At 42.3% G+C, this 14,999-nt stretch overlaps 1 protein-coding gene across 1 annotated transcript; it reads right to left on the bottom strand.

Annotated features, from left to right (window-relative positions):
* Positions 1 to 7,579: 7,579 nt before the first annotated feature.
* Positions 7,580 to 10,715, bottom strand: LOC137533439 (toll-like receptor 7). The gene has a single exon (XM_068254829.1). The coding sequence runs from the start codon at positions 10,713 to 10,715 to the stop codon at positions 7,734 to 7,736; it is 2,982 nt and encodes a 993-aa protein (XP_068110930.1). The 3' UTR covers positions 7,580 to 7,733.
* Positions 10,716 to 14,999: the final 4,284 nt, after the last annotated feature.

Genomic DNA, 14,999 nt, shown 5'->3' with positions numbered 1-14,999 from the left:
ACCAAAAATTGTCGGCTGTGGCTTCGGAGGGGCTCAGCGAGACCACCGTGCGACGGAGGAGGACTTGGGAAGCCTCGATAGGATCCAGAGGCTTCCCCTCCCTCGAGATAAGTACTCCCCAGGGGCACTTTTTTGTTTTTGTTACAGGGTCTCTTTAAGGTGGTGTGAGCCCTTGCGGGCAACCTACACAGGAGCAACGTTTCAAAGTTTACTTATGATCTCTGTAAGCACTCTAATGCTGTATAATGAACAAACTTGATGTAAGTTTGTGACCTGGTGATACAGTGAGCACAGCGGTCAATAGCTTCTGATAAATGTCTACGCACACTTGGATGACCTTTATTGTAAAGAGGCGAATAAGCTGCTATAGCAATTTGACTGCATACAATTAAAAACACCAAGAAGTAATGCTGAGTGAGTGAGGTGTAAATGTGCTGGTATGAGTGACACAGCCGGCTGTGATTAGCATAGGCTGAAACGACTATCACATTGTTGCCCGCTTTTAAGGGGTGCTTAGGAGTGTCTATGTCAGGGGTGCCCAATAGGTCGATTGCGACCGCCTATTTGGTAGACGTCTTGTCAAATATAGCTGCTGCAAGGTTGCGGCTTGTCAACACTGGCTGTCATAAAATCCTACCCAGCGCACGCTGAAGGGGAGAGGCGCGGCTGAAGCAGAGAGGCGTGGCTGAAGTGGAGCCAACTGTGAACATCTCCTCTCCCTCCTCTATGATGCTGCCGAGTGAAGACCATGTGGCCACGCCTCCCCAGGTCCCGCATGTCTACTAACCAATGCTCCATATTGTGAGAAGAGAACGGAGGCCAAAGGCTTTGCTGCCGAGGAGGGCAATTTCAAATTATGGTGCTGGTGGTGGGGCGGGGGGATTGCTTTACCTAGCTAACCTATCCTGAAGGCACATACACCTAGCTAACCTATCCTGAAGGCACATACACCTAGCTAACCTATCCTCAAGGCACATACACCTAGCTAACCTATCCTCAAGGCACATACACCTAGCTAACCTATCCTGAAGGCACATACACCTAGCTAACCTATCCTGAAGGCACATGCACCTAATTAACCTATCCTGAAGGCACATACACCGAGCTAACCTATCCTGAAGGCACATATACCTAGCTAACCTATCCTGAAGGCACATATACCTAGCTAACCTATACTGAAGGGATAGATGCCTAACTACCATACTAAAGCACACATACCTAGCTAACCTATACTAAAGGGACCTATATTTAACTACTTTTCAGGGGGGTCACATGCATTTGAAACGTTGGTAGATCTCCTGGCCTCGGCGAATTTTAAAGTAGCTCGCGAGCCGAAAAAGTGTGGGCACTGGTCTGTCTACCAATTTTTTATAGATTGATTTGTGTTTAAGCAGCCATTTGTGGATTGTGGAATTGTTGTAGTATATAGGTTCCAACAGAATGGCTTCCCTAGTAAAGAGACTCTGTACTATAAAAAGTGCCCCTGGCGGTTACTTGCCTCACGAGGGGAAAGCCTCTTGATCCTATAATGGCTTCCCCCGCCCTCCTCAGTCCCACGGTGATCTCGCAATGTACAGCCGACAATTTGTCAGGCTGTGCAATATTTACTTTCCCCGGATCCAGCGGGGGTGCTGTTGTGGCTCTCTGCTCGGAAATAGGTGGAAATTGCCAATCCCAGTTGGGTCCACTCCACTGCGCAGGCACAGGCGTCTTGCGCAGTAGAGCGGACCCGACTGGGATAGGCTATTTCCAAGTCAAGAGCCGCTACTGTGCCTGGGCTGGAGCCGGGAATGTAAAATTTTTACATGACCACCGTTTGTGGACCTCTAACAAGACCACTGTGGGATGGAGGAGGACGTGGGAAGCCTCGATAGGATCCAGAGGCTTCCCCCTCCCGAGGTGAGTACCCCCAGGGTCATTTATTTTTAACATTCTCTTTAAGGGTTTCACATTGTATGTAAACACTTAGGTGCTGGATATATTGTTGTGGTACTTTCATGTAAAACTGCACAGGATAGAGTTCTGTCTAGTTTACTTTGGTGTTAGAATTAAGGAGACGTCTATGCAAAAGGGCACCATGGAAAAAATGGTGCCCAGTGTAGCTGAAAAAGTGTTTTCGGCAATGAGAGCATATCCTGACTTTAACTGCCCAACCCCTCCATGGCTAGTCTTAAAGGAGAAATGTAGTGAGAGGTATATGGAGGTTGCCATATTGATTTCCTTTTAAGCAATACCAGTTACCTGGCAGCCCTGCTGAGCTATCTGCCTGCAGAATCACACCTGAAACAAGCATGCAGCTAATCTTGTCAGTTCTGACAAAAATGTCAGAAACACCTGATCTGCTGTATGCTTGTTCAGGGTCTATAGCTACAAGTATTAAAGGCAGAGGATCAGCAGGATAGCCAAGCTACTGGTATTTCAGCAAGGCTTGGTGTACAGAGGCGCCAGAGTAGAATAAAAACAATTAAAAACCGTCTAAAAGAGGGTGATGTTCAGATGGACTTACCTCCCTCAAAAATATAAAACTCAATTGAGTCACAATACATCAATACAAATTTTTTTTATTGAACTCCACTTAGTGCAACGCGTTTCGCAGTTGTGGTCCTGCCTCATCAGGCAAACAGGAGTATAACTCAATGGGTCTAAATGCAGAAGTGAGCGCCTCTGTAGACCAAGCCTTGCTGAAATCTTGATTCCACCCCCGGTGGAGGGGTGCTACCCCGTTTCCATCAAAACATCTTAAAAACCTGAGTGGGGTCAGGTTCTAATACTCCCCACCTGCACTTGAAGTGGTTGCCTTTGGGTAACCCATGTTTGTGAGTAAATCTAAATATTTTGATTTTAACCACAACCAACTTAACAATACTACACCATATTAGGCTCTCGATTTCTTTGTTCTTCCAAGCAACTGGTATTGCTTAAACGGAAATCAATATGGCAGCCTCTATCTACCTCGCACTACAGTTCTCCTTTAACGCCCCACATGGCTAAACTTAGCCACCTACCCTACATGGTTATCCTTAAGCATCCCCCATGGCTAACTCTAACAACCCACCCCCTCCACGGCTACCCTTAACCACTCCCCACCCCCATGGTTAACCTTAATCCCCCCTTCCCTTTGCCAATTTACAGCAAAATAAAAAGTAAAAAAAAAAACCTGCTTGCATGAGCCCAAATGTTCTCTTAATGCCTATTTCAATGGGTGCCTATGGCAGCACCCAAACCTCCATCGATAGCGGACTCCCAAATTTCCATGACCCTTAAAGGGAACCCAAAGTTGGCATTTTTTGAAAAAAAAAAAACAACCAACCAAAAAAAAAAACCATTCTACCTGATCAGACGCGCTAGGCGGATCAGGTAGCGTCAATTACCACTGCTTCTACGTCTGGCAATTGGGATCATGAACCTGCACTTGTTCTGTGTGTCTCAACACAAAACACAGAGCAGGGAGGCAGGGGAGCTGCGTGGGGGAGAAGCAGAGCTGCTTAATCAGAGCGAGGGATGTTTTGCAGGAGTGCCTCTACTGCAAGGAACACCCCTTCCCCTCGACACTGCCGGCAAGCAGCTTGCCGCCAATTTCCGGGTGTGACAGCACAACACACGGGGGCTGAGAACGGGGTATAGGGGACAAAGAGGCATGTCACAGAGCAGGGAACATGCCTCTGTGTTCTCTCCCCCCTTGCGCCACCTCGGGTACACTTTAAGGCCCAGAGCACACCAAACACCTCTAGCAGATCTGCAAAATGCTCGAGGTTTTTGAAGCAGATTTCAGAGCGATTCTAGCAGGGGCGTAGCAATAGGGGGTGCAGAGGTAGCGACCGCATCGGGGCCCTTGGGCCAAAGGGGCCCCGAAGGGCCCTCCCTCAACTACAGTATTAGCTCTCTATTGGTCCTGTGCTCATAATTATCACTTCTATAGATACTGTGAATGGTGGTAATCACTAACAAACAGCTCCCTATCCCCTTTTAGCACCTCTGACACTGTTGTTGCCATTGGCAGGTTTTGGTGAGCAGTGGCAATTGTTATGTATAGAGTGCTTGGGGGGCCCCACTGTAAAACTTGCATCAGGGCCCACAGCACCTTAGCTACGCCACTGGATTCTAGCCATGTTTTCTAAACATGCCTAGCGTTTTTTGGAGCGTTTTTGGGTAGCAGATTACAAATATTGTTACAGTAAAGCTGTTACTGAACAGCTTCTGTAACAAAAACGCCTGGAAAACAGCTCTAATCTAGCGTTTTTCAGAGCGGTTTTCCACTTTCCTATACTTTAACATTGAGAGGCAGAAACTCCTCAGAAATCTAAAAAATGCTGCAGCCCCCGAGTTTGCGTTTGTGGAAAAAATGAACCACTCTGGTGTGCACCATCCCATTCACTTTCATTAGCCAAGCTGTTTTCCCCCTGCAAGTGTTTTAAAAAACGCTTCAGAACCGCTCTGGTGTGCACCAGCCCCTTAGGAGGGTCTGTGTCTCTAGTCTACTGCATGAGTCAGGATAACAGAAAGGATAAGTAACATAACAGATTGACCTATCCCTTCACAGGTGGCTAGATTATAAGGAAGCGGGAAATAAGGGCGCAGGCAGCTAGTGGACAAAAAGGGCGCCGCCATTCACTCTCCTAATAAATAACGTTTAATGGGCGCCGAGCAGGAAAAAAGGGCGCCGGAGATAAATAACATTTACAAACGCCGCACAGAGAATTTTAATGATTTATAACTGTGCTTGTGGTGATTTATGTTTTATAAAATGCACCCGTGCCGAATAACGTTTATAAAAATACTAAACATATTTATCTAATTTAACTAATTAAAACATTATTTAAAGTTTTATCCCTTACTGTTTGTAAAACATTATTATTCACAAAAGAAAGCAATCAGTACGTAACGTAAATTGCAATATATTTTTTGCAGCCACAATTAGTAAAACATTATTATCCACATAATAAAGGGGGGGGGGGGGGGGTCTTAGGTTTAGGCACCACCAGGGGGGTCTTAGGTTTAGGCACCACCAGGGGGTCTTAGGTTTAGGCACCACCAGGGGGGTCTTAGGTTTAGGCACCACCAGGGGGTTCTTAGGTTTAGGCACCACCAGGGGGGTCTTAGGTTTAGGCACCACCAGGGGGGTCTAGGGGTTAGGGATAGGTACAGGGAGGGTTCTGTGTGAGAGTAGGCTTAGGTAAAGTTTTAGTAAAATTTTAGTAATACTTACTAATGTTTAACAACACTTATTGCGAACGTAGTTATATTTATATCATCGTTATAAAGAATATTTTCAGATTTTATTATAAGAATAAACCATACATGAAGGTTATTCACAATAATATACAATTATAACAATTAAATATATATTATTGTTTTTTTTATAAACGTAATTTTAAGTTTAACTTTTGAAACCGGGAAGATTAACGTTTTCACAATTGCCGATTTCATAAACATTATTTAATGATTTATAATTTTGTAAAACATTATTTGTAAACGAAATACAGCACACTATTTTTATAAACGCTATTAATGATTAATTATTATTTTAGCGTTTACACCCCGCGCCCTTTTTGTCCAGGCGCCCTTTTTGTACGTACGCAGATTATAATACGCACCTACAACAGATAATATAATAAATGGAAGATTGTCAATAACCATAAAATAAACAAAATAATAAAAGAGCACCATGGTATTACTTAGGCACAGGCAGTAAAATAATAATAATACAATAACATTTGTAAAGCGCTTTTCTCCCATAGGACTCAAAGGCAATGCAAAAGGCAGTAATGGTTACAGAATGGAAGGTCAGCAAAAGTTAACCATAAAATCATTGATAGAATCAAAAGTAAAGCAGATATAGGAGAGGTGCAACATTTGTATAAGCTACCCAAGGAGACCAAGTCTTGGTAAATTGCTCCATACGATCCTTAAAGTGAACCTCCAGACTAAAAATCGACTCAGCAGCACTGAAAAGGCTTCGTGTTTCTTTAACAGTTTCACAGCATCAGAACTTTGTTTCTCTTATACAAGCCTCATTTTTAGCTGCACAGAAGAAAACTGCCCGGGCATTTTTCCCCCTGATGCTGTGCAAAGCATGATTGGAATTCTGATGTTGTTGTTCTGCTGTTTTGGTGCAAATTTTTTTTTTTTTACATTTTGAATTTGACATTTGAGGCCTAGCGCGTGCAGCTGGGAGGGGTTATCAGGATACAGGACAGTTGGAACTGTCTTATGCTCCTTGTCACCTCCTTTCAACCAAAAAGATGGCTGCCCCCATGACAAAGATGGCAGCCCCCATGAATCACAAACATTTGCCTATGCTTTTAAAACGGGGTGGGTAGAAAATTATATTGCCTATATATTCTAATTAACATAACTAATGTAACTTAATGACAGTATGTTTGTTTAGGCTGAAGTTCCCCTTTAACTAAGGCTAGGATTTGGTCACAGATCATGACGTGATGAGTCCTGGACATCCTGCAGTGAAATTTAAGGGACAAGTGAGAAAGATATGGAGGCTTCCATATTTATCTATTTGGCTGCAGTAGTGTCTGAATCACGTACCTGAAACAAGCAGGCAACTAGTCCAGTAAGACTTCAGTCTGATCTGCATGCTTGTTATGGGACTGTGGCTAAAAATATTAGAGGGAGAGGCTCAGGACAGCCAGGCAACTGGTATTGTTTAAAAGGAGGTAAATATGGTAGTGTCCATATCCCTCTGACTTAAAGAGAATCTGCAATAAAAAAAATCCCTCTAGGGGATACTTCCCTCTGGATCCTAACAAGGCTTCCCCCGTCCTCCTCATCCCTTCGTTCAAGTGCCAAGGTCCCCCGAAGTGTGGCGAGGTAAATATTTACCTACCGCGATTCTGCCCAGGCGAACTATCCGCTCTTCTTTCGGGTTAAGGCGGAAATAGCCAAACCCGAACATTCCGCTCTACTGCACAGGCGCGAGTGCTTCTGCGCCTGCGCAGTAGAGCGGATACAATCAGGCTCAGCTATTTCTGCCTAGCCCGAAGGAAGAGCCAATACTCTGCGTCTGTGCTCGGAGAGGCAAATCGAGGATTTGGGGGAGCCAGTGCTGGGTTCCTGCAGGCTTCAGATGTCAGGGATGCCTCATTGGGAACCTGAGGCTTTCCTCTCCCGAGGTATCCCCCAGAGGGTTTTTTTTTTCTTTACAGAGTCTCTTTAAGGTGTCCTTCAATGGGAACCCGAGGTGAAAGACAGATCAACATATTTATTTCCTTTTAAACAATGCACATTGCCTGAATATCCTGCTAATCAGCTGCTTCTAATACTTTTTGCCATAGACCATGCAGATCAGACCTTTCTAACAAAAACCTGACAAGATTAGCTATATGCTTGTCTCAGGTGTGTGATCCAGATACTACTGATACCAGAATGATCAGCAGGGCTGCCAGGCAACTGGTATTGTTTATAAGGAAATAAATATGTAGCCTCCCTGTGTGCAACTAGTGATAATAATGCAGAAAATTAGTAAAAAGCAAAAATATATATATATATATTTTACAGAACACTTTAAAATGCTGAACATTTTCTTTTTCAACAAACTGGTGGGTAGTTCAACTTCCTTGCACCGGTGGCTATCGTTGGTACTGTTTGTATGAGGTTCAACAGGGTGTAACTTCTATAATTAGGTCAGCACACTTACAATGCTACCTCTGAATCTGATTAATTTGGGCAGAAATAGTGAAGTGAGAGTGGGCTATGCTGTCACAAGCATACTGTTATGCCTATTTTGGGAGGCAATGGTCATAATAATGTTGGTTATCTTGTCGGAGCATGACCCTCAGGTTGTGCCAGAAGTAAGCATGCACTCTTGGGTTCTTTGGCCAGTTTAAAAAAGTTTTTGGACAAATCCTTTTCCTGGTCAGCAAATATCTGGACATCTTTATCTTGGGATTGAGAATCACTAGAACCACCACATCCTTCTTTTCATCCATTAGTCTTTGATGGGACATTACGAAGGCGTGATAGAGGAGGCCTGTGCTAAAGCCTTTATGATCAAGTATAAAGACAGTCTTCTTGCTTTTATATATAGCCTCATGCAAGTTCTCAATTCTTGATTTTCCCACTAACCAGTCTCTTTCTTCCAGACATAAGTTGAGCCTACCCATGTGGAAACCCTCTAAATGTACCAAAAGCTCCTGGTACACCCAGTCACTTACAGCAGAGTTTTTTGTGTTAAAAACTATGAAGGCATCATAATCTTCACCTGATTGCCCTGGCAATCTTGAGTAACGTCTTATAGATGCCATGATGACTTGACTAATATACCACAACTCCCATGAGAAGAGCTTCCAGATGAGGGTAATTAACAACCAGAAAACCACCAGAAGAAATGAGCAAACAAAGGACATTTGTCCATACAACTCCTGACATGACAGTGGGTTCACAGAGAGCAGTAAATTCCCTCTCATGGAGTCTGGAGAATCACATTTCATTTTAGTGGAGAGATGATGAACTTTAACATCTGTCTCCATCAAGAACTGAATGAACCAGCTAGTCTCGCAGGTGCAGTGAAAGGGGTTTTCGCTTACATCTAGGAACTGCAGTGTATGGAGGAGCTGTTTCGGAAAACTGTTCCTATCAATGGCCTGAATCTTGTTTTTTTGCAAAAAGAGGGACTTTAACTGTAGATGGGAATCGAAAAATTCTTTCCTCAGTGTGCTGATTTGGTTAGAGTTCAGGTTTAAAGTGGTAAGTTTGCTTTTGATGGTAATGATGTTGTTATACAATGATGTCAGTGAGTTGTGACTGAGATCTAAATAAGTAAGATTGACAAGATGGGTGATCTTCTCCCAGTGAAAGGAATACAGAAAATTATGGGAAATAGAGAGTGTTTCAAGTGATGCTGGCAAGTTTTCTAAGAGCTGGACTGGAAGGACAACAAGCTCATTATAACTTATATCCAGTAACTTAAGACGAGTAAGGTTGGCAAACATTGCATTGTACTTGTCTTTCCCATATTGCCACAAATTCACCAGTTTGTTGTGCTGAAAAAAGAGTTTCTCTAGTGAAGGGTTTTTCAGTTCGTGAGTAATGCGTAAGCTAATCAAATTGTTGTTGAGGTTTAACTCGATCAAGGAGGTAAGGTTCTGCAAGAAATCAAGTCTATGATTTATCCCTCTCAGTCGGAACTGATACTTGTTGTGAGACAAGTTTAATATCCTGAGCTTTGGTAGCTCACTGAAAGCCAAAAAAGAGTACAAATCAAATCTGTTGAATGAGACATCCAAGTGGCGCAGTGACTTCAAGTGGCCAAACTGACCCCCATTTAACTGTTGGTTGATGTAGTTGTAACTAAGATTCAAGCATTCAACGTCTTCCATACCCACAAAATTATCTGGATGGAGGATAATCAGGTTGTTAAATGATAAGTCAACTGAGCGGTTATAGTGCCAGCACTCTGAGTGATCTTGGATTCCAAACCAATTAGAAAAGTTGTCATCATATTGACTGACCAGAGGATCCATAACTTCTGTTCTTTTCACTTCTGGTTTACATGATGTCTCAAAAGATATTAGATTTCCTGACAAATCCACAGTGTTTATATTTCTGTTTAATAAAAACATACTTATGTTAGCTTGAAGAATAAAGTTTGTTCTAAGGCTGATCCGCTTAAGTTTTGGGAGACTGAGCAGAGGTTGAATGCCATTTAAATCTAGAACACGGAAGTCATAACCTGCTATGGAAATGTGGTGGAGGGACACCATTGCAGCGGCACTGGGGTTCACAATTAGCCTGTCATGCATATAAAGTGGCTGAAAGTTAAAATCTAACTCCAGCATCCTCACCCTTTCTAACTCTGTAAAAAATGTCTCCTTTTCCAAGTCTAGTAAGTTATCAGACAGAAGCAAAGTAGTCAGTTCTCTTAACTTGCTGAACAGAGAACTGTTGATGGTGCGGATGGAGTTGCCCCTGAGGTTGAGGTAGGAGAGATTGGTCAGGTTATCAAAGGCTCCAGATTCTATCTGCAAGGCACTGTTATTCTGACAGGGGAAACAAGGCTGAGCTGCATGATCACATCTTTGGCAATTCCACTCCATGTCCAGTTTCTTGAGATTCTGGAGATAGCATAAGTCCTTCCTTTCAATCTTCCAGATCTTGTTCTCTGCTAAATGTAACTCAACAAGAGAAGAAGGAAGGTTCCTGGGGAAAGAACTTATGTTATTGAATGACAGGTCCAGTTTTTCCAAGGAACTGATGTCTTTGAGAGCTTGTTCGGAAATGCTGAACTCCGGGAAGCATGGATTGCGGTAATAACAGTTCCAGCCAATCAGTAAGCTGCTCAGCTTTGTCAGTCCTGCAAGATCTGTGTATGACAATGTGTGCATTTTGTTGAGGTTAAGGTCTAAATATTTAAGGTTTTTGGGTAGGGAAGGAATCGTGGTCAGACTGTTCCCACTCAGGTCCAGATCTTCTAGATGCTTCAGACTCACTAGGGCATCACCATGGATGGACAGCTGGCATTCACCTTTGTCAGGTCTCAAGTTGGTAGGCTGGCAATTGTTGCTCATATTTAGCTTGATCAGATTTGGCACTCCGGCAAAAGATCTATTTGTCAGATACCTTATTTCATTCAGTGACAAGTCAATTTTGTTGACACTGTCTGATGTGATGCAAGGCACGTACCAGAGGTGCCGCCCTCTGCAGTTTGCAACTGTGCCATTGTTCTCATCGTCACATGGACGAAACTTTGGGATTTTGCTCATAGAGATGCTTACTCCAATTATCAACAGCAGAGCACGTTCTGGAAGCCATGTTCTGTCCTTAAAACATAAAATAAAAGAAACGTTTTCATTAGTTGAATGCAAAGCTAAATGTTAGTGTTGTTAATATGTATGAAATTTTGAAAAATCTTAACCACTTGGTAACCTCTGCCATGCTTCACTACGCCCCTTTAAAATTCACCTGAGTCACAGGGGCGAAGATAATCAGCTCATGTTTATTTCCCGCTGCGCTGTGCGCGATCGAGTGCACGAACATGCGCGTACGCGTTGGGCACCCGCTCATCCGTGATTGGCTGATGTGAACATATGTGCACAAAGCCAATCAACGTGCTTGCAAGTTTGAATGAGCACTGACAAAGCCAATGACAGTGCTCATTCCTTCAGAATGTTAAAAACATTGTATCAGTCACTATGCTGTTACAGTTACTGAGATCACTCGTTGAGAGGATCTCCGATAACTAGAACAGCATTGAGTGATCAGCATCAGTGAGTTTGTTTGTTTTTTTAAAATTTGTAACCCCATTAAACCCAATAACCCTTGCCTCCCTGAAATGTGAAAATCGCTGTGGTTTTTAGGGGGAAAACCCTGTGGTTGAGAAGTAGTTAAAACCACATGACGGCCACAAGGTTCGGTTCACATCACGACAGATGTACACCTGTGTGTTTGGGGCATATCCTCTACGAATGGATACGGCAGGTCTGTCGCATGTCCGTTGCATGTCCTTGGCAGCCGGCCACACTAGTTGTCTTCTGTTGCACAACATTTGCCACATGCCTCTCGAGTCTCTCTGCCGCTGCTTGGGTCACCACTTATGCTGCTGGGGACAAGCACCACAATACCGATAGGAGCCCTGGTGGAGACATTCTGCTGGAGCTCCCAATTTAATCGAAACAAACCAATAGGAATCCTCCTTCCTCAGAAAGAGATTCTCATTGGTCCACCACTTGGGGAGGGAGGATTTTTACTGGTTTGTTTTAATCCAATGCCTGTTCTCGCTGGGAAGTCGTAGTGAGAAAAGGCATTGACCCTGATGCACTAAAGTACAATAAGTGTGCCATGTGCACTGTAATTTAACCGTTGCTAACGCAGAGGCAGTACTGCCCGTCAACCCATTAACGGTACGTGTATTACCGCAGTATGCACCTGTTGCTATGGTAACCCATGTTACCTCGCCTGTTACCATAGCAACACAAACGTTAACCCAGTGGCACAAATAGGATAACAGCCATGCTCACTCTACGCAAGTTAAGGTAAAATTGCCCTGTACTCCCTACGCATGGAAATTTTAGTGCATCAGGGCAGGTTAAAGGTGCAATGGGGCCCTGGGGCAAAGGTTACCTGGCATGTAGAGTTGGTCAATGAGATGCAAATAATTCCAGCTGGCATGCAAATTCCATGCTAATTGGTCCAACTGCATGTCGAATACAATCAGTTTAAGCACAAAGTTTATTTAACTAGGCCCAGCTCAAAGCTGCATATAATTTGCATGAATTTTGTAAGCAATCTGTAATCATTTGCATCTCATGGCCCATCTTTACTACTTAGATAGCAAAATCGCATGCAAGTGTGAATGATACTTTTTACTTAGGGCAGATAGACACTGCAGAACGCTTTTCGATCCGTTTTCATTTTTAAAAACACACTTATATGGACTTGCATTCAAATCGTAGTACAATTGCTGCAATCACATTTTTTTTTTTTATATATTACTGCTTTTTTAATACAAGTCAATGGGAGCGTGTTTTTAAAAAAACTAAAATGGATTGAAAAGCATTCTGCAGTGAGTCTCTGCCCTCACACTGGTAAAGAAAACCTGACTCAATGGGAGTAAAGCATTTTTACTTACCCGGGGCTTCCTCCAGCCCGTTGTAGTCTGTCTTCTCCCTTTAAGTCCTTCCGATATTCTCCGTTGTGCCACTGTGAAGTCCGTGATCCAGCTGGGTTGCAGGCCACTGCGCATGTGCAGCCCCACGTGCGCCACCTGATCTCATGTGGCTGGGAGTGTTCTGCAGCAGCACATTTACAGTCTAAACAATCTGCGCATGTGCAGAATGCTCTTGGCCACAGGACCACCCATGCACAGTAGTCCATGACTCAGCCGAGATGCAGACTTTGCTGGTCTGACAGCAGCACAATGGAGGGGATCAGGAGAACATTAAGAGAGAAAGGGCTGGAAGGAGGCCCAGGTAGGTCAAAATCCTTTACCCCCACTTGTCTCAGGTTTACTTTAAAGAGACACTTAAGTGGAAAAAAAAATTATGATACAATGATTTGTATGAGTTGTACAGCTAAGAAAAAAAGCATTAGGAGCAGAGACACAAGTCTCTAATATTGTTTCCAGTACAGGAAGAGTTAAGAAACTCCAGTTGTTATCTATACAAATTGCCATTGAGGTGACCTCCGCGACTTTCAAAGGTGCAGAGAGCTCTGTGTTCTGAAGGCTGTTATCTTAACTGTATTGTTTTTTCTTCTTACAGAGAACAGTTCAGGACAGGTCAAAAGTTCACTGCCTGTTCTGTAAAAACATTTAGAATGCTCAGTAATGTATAAACTACAAATATTAGAGAATGATGCAATGTTATAAAAAAAAAAAGCTGTATAACTGAAAATAAAAATGAGAATATTTTCTTTGCTACTAATGTTCTAGTAATTATCCATACACAACCAATTCATTATATCATAATGTATTTATTTTTTGCTTCAGCGTCTCTTTAAGTACAAATTCGCATTCGGCAAGAGAATCTAAAAAAAGAATTATCGAGCGAAGGATATGTTCACATATTCCAAGTTAACACACCCTGGCCCAGTCTACAACTTTATTTTAATGTTTGGGGTAAATTGGAATCCCTCTTTTATCTGAGGTGCAAAAAGTCTATTTTGCCAGGTACTCTACATAAAGTAACCTGCGCTGTGCAACTGTGCTGCAACCAAAAAAAAACAAACACTTTAAGGACTATATGAAATTATCGGTTTCTCTTGCGGTTTTCCTAGGAGAATATTTCTAATCTTCTCTTTAACCACTTGAGGACCGAGGGTTTTTTCCCCTTGTGGACCAGAGCAATTTTCACCTGTCAGCGCTCCTCCCTTTCTTTCACCGATAACTTCATTACTACTAATCACAGCGTAATGATCTATATCTTGTTTTTCTCGCCACCAATTAGGCTTTCTTTGAGAGGTACAGTATGCTAAGAATTATTTTACCCTAAATGCATTTTACCGTGAAGAATAAAAAAAAAAGCATTATTTCTCAGTTTTTGGCCATTATAGTGTTAAAATAAAAAGTTCTACTGTGGATAAAAGCCACACATTTTTTTTTGCCCATTTGTCCCAGTTATTGCGTTTAAAACATTTCCCTAGTACAATGTATGGCACCAATATTTTATTTGGAAATAAAGGTGCATTTTTTTAAGTTTTGTATCCATCACTAATTACAAGCCCATAAATGAAAAATAGTAATATACCACCTTGACATAAATTTTTAAAAAGTTCAGTCCTTAAGGTAACTACTACGCCGGTATTCATTGAATCGGGGACTTAGATTTATGAATGGGAGCTGCGTTCCCATTCATTAATGTCCCCACTAAGCGGCGCTAACGGTGGAGCGCGCGCAAACGGGAGTGTGCGTCGGCTGCATGCTGCTGCAGACTTGTATTCACGGCCCTGGTGCATCCTGTGAATTTTGCAGGGCCGTGAATATTCTGCACGGCATGCAACAAGTATTTAAGTAGTTTTTTGCAATTGAACAAGTGCAAAAAATTGATTTGCGTAGATGTAATTTCACATCGAAATTTGCAATTATGATGCGAAATCGTAATGCAAGATTTTGTGGAAAATGTAATTAATTCCATCTGTAATTGTAATCATACGTAATTTTGTGTAATTGTGTGCCGACTTTAGAGGTTAATTGCAAAGACCCCATACATGCTATTGCCACCAAAATTGTTACATATGTTAAGGAGAATAATGGGTACAAGGAGAAAACAAAAAAAGAATCGATTTTTTAAAAATGCAGAGTAAAAATGGCTTTTAAACTGTCATTTTTTTTAAAAAACATTTTTCCTTTGCCTTTTTTTTAAAAAAAAGGATTTCCTCAAAAAGTACAAGGCCCTTTTGAAAAATTCTATTCTATTCAGTTCAATTCTATCCAATTAGGTTACTTTTTGTCTTCAGATACAATCGTATAATCAGACATTTTTGATTGACAAAATTCTGTATTCCAATTGACCATCAAAACTGTGTAATTCTCTGAACAATTTGATTGTAAA

Source organism: Hyperolius riggenbachi, chromosome 9 (assembly GCF_040937935.1).
Source record: "Hyperolius riggenbachi isolate aHypRig1 chromosome 9, aHypRig1.pri, whole genome shotgun sequence".
NCBI lineage: Eukaryota > Metazoa > Chordata > Amphibia > Anura > Hyperoliidae > Hyperolius > Hyperolius riggenbachi.
The sequence above is the reverse complement of the archived record's forward strand: the minus strand, read 5'-3'. Positions and strand labels throughout refer to the sequence as shown.

Coding starts and splice junctions, on each gene's coding strand:
- LOC137533439 (XM_068254829.1), bottom strand. CDS start 10,715: ATGAGCAAAATCCCAAAGTTTCGTCCATGTGACGATGAGAACAATGGC.